Source organism: Egretta garzetta, unplaced genomic scaffold, assembly GCF_000687185.1.
Source record: "Egretta garzetta isolate BGI_Z169 unplaced genomic scaffold, ASM68718v1 scaffold767, whole genome shotgun sequence".
In the NCBI taxonomy this organism is placed as follows: domain Eukaryota; kingdom Metazoa; phylum Chordata; class Aves; order Pelecaniformes; family Ardeidae; genus Egretta; species Egretta garzetta.
Genome location: NW_009260278.1, coordinates 253,355 through 261,004, shown reverse-complemented (window position 1 = coordinate 261,004; position 7,650 = coordinate 253,355). Strand labels below are relative to the sequence as shown.

The following is a 7,650-nucleotide window of genomic DNA, read 5'->3' as shown; positions in this document are numbered from 1 at the left end:
CACACTATTCCTGATACAAGCCAGGATGCCATTGGCCCTCTTGGCCACCTGGGCACCCTGCTGGCTCATATTCAGCTGCCTGTCGACCAACACCCCCAGGTCCTTTTCCACCAGGCAGCTTTCCAGCCCCTCTGCCCCACGCCTGTAGCACTGTGTGGGGTTGTTGTGACCCCAGGGCAGGACCCAGCACTTGGCCTTGTTGAACCTCACCCAGTTGGCCTTGGCCCATGGATCCAGCCTGGCCAGGTCCCTCTGCAGAGCCCTCCTCCCCTCCAGCAGATCAACGCTCCCACCCCGTTTGGTGTCGTCTGCAAATTTACTGAGGGCACACTCAATCCCCTCATCCAGGTCATTGATAAAGATATTAAACAAAACCAGCCCTCTCCTTCACTATTTGGCCACAGGGCTTTTCCTCGCAGCAGTGGAGCTACCCTAAGATGCTGGGAGGTGGAGCGGGTGTCCACGTTCACCGCAGGATCCCACATACCCACAATTTCTTCCTGGCAAGGAAAAGTCGGTCCGGAGTTAGAAAAACTCAAGCGCGGGTGAAACTGGGTCAAAGAAACACACCCCAAAACCTCCCCAGTTTGGCAGCTTTAGGAATCTGTTGGCATACCCCAAAACCAAGGAGTTGGGTGATGGTGCCCCATCAGCCTTGAGTTTGGTTTGCAGACAGAACAGACAGAGGGTGATGTTTTGCTCCCGCTGATTTATTCTGTTTTCTTTAGGGAGTACCAATCAAATACCTGGTCTTGGAAGACACTGATGAAGTTATAACCCTGGTGGAAGATAAGAACAAGGTCAAACAAATCCAGGAGGCTGAGGAGGAGAATGAAGAAGATGAGGATGAAAAAGAGAATAACAATCAAGGTGTGCAGCTAAACAGCTGATAGTTATCAGATGGGGCATGCAATCAGCATCTACTAGAGACAGCACGTGGATTCTAAAGCATTAGGGAACACTTTTGCAAGTCCAAGGCAAACCATCCCAGTCACGTCACGGTTGTACAAAGTGGTTCTTTCATTCTCTGCAGATGACTGGAGTTTTGTGACAGACAGGCGTAATTTTTAGGGGAAACACCAGGGAAGAAAATCAGCAGCTGGTAGAGGAACAGTTGTGGAGGAGCTGCCTGAGGGAGAGGGGTGCTTCTGCTGGAATGCATCCAGCTTCAGAGGGTTTAAAGTCCACCCAACGCTGTCTCCTCTTCAAGCCTCAGACGTAAGCACCTCAGAGTTATCAGTCCCTTTGGAAAGGTTTGAGACGAGTATTTCTAAGAACCCTTCCAGACTCGCCTTCCCTAGGGAAAAAACGCTGACCCTTGCAAGCCTTCCTTGCAAACGCATTTGTTTTCCATACAAAATTGATTTTGTTTTCCAAAATAAGCAGTGCAGGATCCTAGAGGAGCCAACGTGCTCAAAGAATAGTGTCCAAATCAGAGGGCAGAACTGGTGGGAGACAGCATAAGTGCATTTCGGTGCGTTTGTATGTGTGCCTGTGCTGAAGAATGAGGCAGTTCTTCACCCCCCTGCTGACAGCCACCGTGCCTCTGCTGAGAGCCACCTCTTGGATTGGGGTGGCACGGGGTGGGGGGGCTGCGGTTCCCTTGGGTGCGTGCCTGTGTTCATGCACAGCTCTGGGTCTCTTGCAGACATTCAGGATGACCAGGTGGTAGAAGCAGTTTCCAGGGACAAGAAGCGTGAGCTGCCCCTGGAGCAGATCCTTGCCCTGACGGAGGAGACCTTCCACGCTGCCCTCCTGGGGACTGCCCGGACGGTGGTACTGTTTTATGCCAGCTGTGAGTATGAAATATGGCCTGGCTGTCCCTTCTCTAAGCTCGTGCTGCTCACCACGCTTTCCATAATACGGTGATCCCATAAACAAGTTTAAACAACGCATAAGCACCACATCCTGCCCCACGGGCCTCCACCCACCGCTAGCAGTCAGGTTAAAGCAGTTCTTCTCGTTGACTGGTACCGTGTGAAGACAGTATCTCTCAGTTTAGAAGATATCAATGTTCATAGGCTTTTAACCTTCATTTTACAGGGACCGAATGTAGGACAAGAAGGGAAATTGTGGTAGCATGGCATAGCCCAGACAACCTGGTTGCTGTCTGCTGGACAGAAGCATAAAGTCCAATTTTCCTTATTTCTTTCAAGTCTTTCAGAGCTGGAAGCACCTTAGGATGCAGAGAATCGTAACATGACATTGTCAGAGAGCAAGGTGGGCTGGTCTGTCACCTGTACATCCCTCAGGGCTGTGTCTCTCCTGTGTTTCAGGGGAGGCGGTGTCCCTGGCCGTGCTGCAGTCTTACACTGAGGTGGCCGATCACCTGAAAGGTAAGGTGCCATGGGTCTGAGTGCTTCACAGCTGGAATGCAATTGCCTTGGTAGTAGGAACCAGAAGCCTGGGAGGATATTGGTGGTACCTCACTCTCTCACCCAGAATGTGCTCATTTTTCCCCCTCAAACTCTTAAGGAAGGCATACCCACATCAGGCTGCTTAGGAGGAGTCCTTTGTTTCTTATCTAGGGATCTTTGTGGTCAATTTGAGCCTCTGTAAAGTCACGGGACTGGGAATGCAGCCTTCTGCAGTCACCTTATGTTGTTGGTGTAAATTGGTACACACCAGCTGCCCAAACTGCCTTGCAGCTGAGGTGCTGATGTTGGTGGGCACAGTGACAGTGTGATGGATGATGGTGGTGGTGATGGTGATGTTGGTGGCCACAGTGACAGCGTGATGGATGATGGTGGGGGGGATGGGGATGTTGGGGGGCACAGTGAGAGCATGATGGATGATGGTGGGGGGGATGGGGATGTTGGGGGGCACAGTGAGAGCATGATGGATGATGGTGGTGATGATGGTGATGTTGGTGGGCACAGTGAGAGCATGATGGATGACGGTGATGATGTTGGTGATGTTGGTGGGCACAGGAACAGCGTGATGAATGCCCAGGATCATGGGGAGGGCCAGGGCAGAGCACCAGCAGCAGTGGGTGACACAGGGTGGGCTTTGGAGAGAGGAGGGGCAAAGAGCAGGCACTGTAGCCTGCATCACAGAAACAGGGTCCTGTTTGTGCCCCTCAGTGCTAGGTCCTGCACAGCCCAAGGAGATGGCACTACATGCTGCACAGCAAATCAGTGTGCTGGGTGACACATCAGATCTCCTGTCCTTGGAAGTACTTGATCTGGAAAGGAGCAGTAATTGGCCCTGGCTTTGGTGGAAAGTGTGACAGACAAGTGTGGGCAGGCCCAGATCCACTGGGGCAGGACGGTGTCAGAGGAAGAGTTTACAATGATGGTGCCTTCAGGGCCTGGAGACTGGCTTAATTACATGGGAATTCTCGCAGGTGGCCACAGAACTCCATAAATAACACATGACGGTGAAGAATCAGCAGCACCTGAAGACAGCACACATCGGCTAGAGTCAGGTAGTAAAGGCAAGAGGGTCTGAGCGGTTCCTGAGCAGTGTAAGCCCCAATTCAGCTTCATTCAGGTCTTCAGCCCCATCCCTCTCTATGGTTAGTGGAGAGAGGTGGGTTCTTCTGCATATCCATCGTTCTTTCATGGTCTGAATCTCTTCCAGAGATGCCTCATTCTCCCCCTGGCTGCAGGGGACACTCAGGTGGCTTCATCCCCAACTCATTGCAGCACAGTGGGGAATTTGCGTGGATCTGGGTGAGAGCTGTTCTGGCACCCCTGGAGGTGGCTTCTCTTGGTTTTTCTTCTTCATCAAGGCTCATTTCTCCTGGTGATGGCTTTCCCCTGGGACCGGGCACCGTGTCCTGCAGAGTGCAAGCAGGATCCAGGCTGAGCTCTCAGCAGTGGGGATGGAGTACAGAGTCTGGAGAGAACCCAGCCAGCTTTCTGGGAAGCAGATGGAGTGGGAGTTGCTTACAAGAAACCCTTCTTGGGAACGCTGTGGACAGTGCTGTGGTTTGGATGGAAACAGTTCTGCATTCATAGCTTGCATGAAGGGAAAGTCACCAGCAGCTTTGATCTGGACTGAAATCCTGGGAGTAAACAGGAAAGCTCAGGGAGGGTTGTTGTTGTTGTTAGAGACGTTACGGTTGGTGATGGTTTCTTCTAGATGCCCCAGCAGTCCGACCAGCTAGAGGAGCAACCTGGGAGAGTCAGTGGGCGAAACACTGTGTCTTCCTTTGCCAGTGGCCAAACCTTGGCTGATTCTGCGCAGCTTTCACCGTGTGTTTTTTGAATCATCTGATAGCAATCTCGGTACATGGAAGCAGCCGCAGGCAGATTCTCAACAGAGGTGATGCACTGATTGGGGTCAGGGCCTTTCCTCTGTGATCAGTGAGGTCCCACCAAAGACTCCCAGGCCAGATGTGACCAGTGGAATGACTCCAGTCTGCTTTACCTGCTGCAACCTCAGAGAGGACGGAGAACGGCTGCGTTATTGGATCTGGAGATCCTTTGTCTCTGCTGCTGAGGGGCTACCAAGGGAGCTGGAAGACCTAAAAGGATGGAGGTCCCTGGGCTCTCAGTTATGGCCAGGATGAGGGAAGATGCAGCAGTGCAAGAGATGGAAATCTGGGTCAGGAAGAAGATCTTGAGCTATGCCAGGCTGAGAATAAGACCTGGGGTATGGCTTTGGGGCAATCTCTCAGCTCCTCCCGAAGTGCCGGTGTTCCTGTCTGCTCTCTGGCGTGGAGCTTTCTTCCTAAAGGGCTGAGAAACCAAGACCAGCTGTCTGAGACCTGAATCACCCCTTCTAGAGGCACATTTCATATTACCAGGTCCCACTTTTGATGCCAATTCTTTGTGCAACATGGCACTGGGAATAGGCCAGGCCATATGGGATCAAGCGCAAGGGAATGGAGGAGGCTGGAGACTGGAATGACCCTGTGACTCAGCCAGTAACAGATGTTCAGCACATCATCACAAAATTAAGTTTATAGCCCCCCAAGTGTTTTTCCTTTGGTTGAGAGATCCAATCTAGCACGAGATGAAAGAGAAGCGCCTCTGTTTTGCTGAACTGAGCACATTTTCCGCTCTTGCAGCAAGAGCATGTTGTTCTCCCTCCCACCGGGGCTGACTGCTCCAGCTCTTGATTTCTTCTGCAAGATGTGAATTTATGGAAGCAGCACCCCTGGGACCGAAGAGGACCTGAAGGTGAGGCAGTGCTCAGCCTTTCGTAGGTGTGTCATTGGCCTTTTTTTGCAAAGAAGAGGGGAAACCAATATCTAAGAAGAGCAATATCCTGTGATGAAAAACAGTTCTGCTTCCCTCTTCTGTGCTTGTGGAGTCTTCTTGAACCAACAACTTCCAAAGACAGGGGTCTGAAGTTGTAGTCCAAAGGCATGAAAATCACCTGTGTGATTTTAGCAACATATATTTGTGGGACCTAAATCTGAAGTAAGGATTTAGGAGTCCATTGTGCAATGCTGTCCCAGTAGTCGTTTCCCATTCCGTATTAGATTCCTCCTCTTGAAGTGCAGCACTTCATACCTAACTTCCTTCTCTTTCACTTTGTAGCCTTTGGACAGTGAGCTGTTTCTAATGCCAGCCCTGCTCTTCAAAGGATTAGAAGTTTAAGGGATTCTTGATTTTTCTTGTTCCCTATTACATTGATGATTTGTCTTGTCCTGGTTTTATAGGGGCAGCGGTTCTCAATGTTGCTGGTTTTAGTAGCACCTAAAATCAGAGAACAGTAGGATCTTGTGCTCCTGGAGCAGTCTTATGAGGAGCAGCTGAGGGAACTGGGGTTGTTTAGTCTGGAGAAAAGGAGTCTGAGGGGAGACCTTATCATCCTCTACAACTGCCTGACAGGAGGCTGTAGTGAGGTGGGTGTTGGTCTCTGCTCCCAGGGAACGGGCAATAGGATGAGGGGAAATGGCCTCAAGTTGTGCCAGGGCAGGGTTAGGTTGGACATTGGCAAAAATTCCTTCCCTGAAAGGGCTGTCAAGCACTGGAAGGGGCTGTCCATGGCAGGGGTCGAGTCCCCATCCCTGGGGGGATTTAAAAGCCAGGCAGATGAGGTGCTTAGGGCCAGGGTTTAGTGATGGGATGGCAGGGTTAGGGGAATGGTTGGGCTTGATGATCTTAAAGGTCTTTTCCAACCTAAACGGTTCTGTGATTCTGTGATTCTTTCACTTTTCTTCCTATCCAGCAGCTCAGCAGTGACCACAGGGCTGAACAGTCTCTTGCTGAGTTATGCAACTCCTGAAGCTGCTGCTCGTTCAGTAATTAATAATATGGTGCAGATTGGGATGGGAGAGTGATCATCCTGTACAAGGCATTCTTCAGGCCAGATGGGGCTCCCTTGGAGCACTTTTGGTACGTAGTCCCCATGGTATTATCCAAATACTAAACCTCATATTTGAGGGACCTCAGAGAAGCCTTGCAACTCAGTTTTAACAGACATCAAAGCCCTATTTCCATGTCATTATTTTTCAGAGTTGGGCAAGACACGAGATTATGTGGTAAGAGATGATGAGAACCAGCTATACTGGATCAGAGGTGTGAAATAAATCCAGGGGCATGCTTTTAATTCAAGATGTTATTTCAGAGCCTGGAGAATGACACAAACCACTTTGGCTCTCATGGAGTGTTTTGACAGCTCCTGGCTGTCTGAGTGGAATTGCAGACCCTTAGCTCTGTGCTGCCGTCTGCTTTCTCCATGCATGAGTTTGACGCAAGGCAGAACAGCAGCGAACCCCTCACGTGAGCTGCAAGGCAGCCCCTAAAATGAGGGTTGCAGCAGAACGTAAAATGAGGGTTGCAGCAGAACCTAAAAAGAGGGTTGCAGAAGATGGGCCAGTGGAATACCAAGGACGTAGGGATAGGAACACATGCTAAGGTCACCTCTGCCTTCACCCTTGTCTGCGGAGATACCTTGCCCGTCCCCGGGCAGGCACGTTTCTAACCTGTGAGTAAAACCCTTCTGCAGCTTCTCTGCCAAAATGACTTGGCTGTGCTTGGTTCTCAGTACCTTGTTTTAATATTTGGTCGAACCTCCCTACCTGGGAATGGGTTGTTGCTTGTCCTTGCCCAGCTGGCAACAGAGGGAGATCTCACTGTCGCCTCCAGAGCAGACTTTACGTACTGTTCGATTTTCCAATCAAAAAGGAACGGAGTCCTTTGGGATTTTCCTCAGCACTCATCTCTTCCAAACTTCTCCAAATTCTCTCTCATCTGCTTAAGCCTTTCCAAAAACATGTTTCCCAGCCTGACTCGCTGGGCTCTGCAGAGCTCTCACCGGGACAGAAGAGCATCATTTTCCTCCCATGTTTTGTAGACGCTGTCAGGAGTTCATCCCAGAATGTTCTTTGGCCTTTTCTGCAGCTTCTCGTTACAGAACGCTGCTGTTGTTACACTTTGCCCCTCAAGTTGCTCTCTGCCCCTCTGGGCTTGGGATCACTTGCAGATTGGATTGTGTTTTATTCCATCAGCCAGGCCTTTAATGAAAACAGTGATCAGAATCAAACCCGGGACACACAGAGAAGAAAGCTTGGCTGGTTTGATCTGCCATACTCTTGAGATATCCTCATTGCCTGCCCTGACCCTGGTTTCTGAAGGACACTTTGCGATGGTCTGCCTCCATGTGTGTACTTGTCTCTAGGTTTCATCCCATCCTTCCCGTGTAACTCTCAAATCCTCTTCAAACAAATTTAGGGAAGGCACGGAGATTTCT

The 7,650-nt window shown here is 50.5% G+C and overlaps 1 protein-coding gene across 1 annotated transcript in view; it reads left to right on the top strand.

Annotated features, from left to right (window-relative positions):
• Positions 1-7,650, top strand: part of TXNDC16 (thioredoxin domain containing 16) — a 44,464-nt gene that overhangs the window by 17,509 nt on the left and 19,305 nt on the right. Inside the window, exons 11-13 of the mRNA XM_009642502.2 lie at positions 729-870; positions 1,649-1,795; positions 2,277-2,336. Coding sequence (XP_009640797.1) covers positions 729-870; positions 1,649-1,795; positions 2,277-2,336 — 349 coding nt within the window. The remainder of the gene's footprint in view (positions 1-728; positions 871-1,648; positions 1,796-2,276; positions 2,337-7,650) is intronic.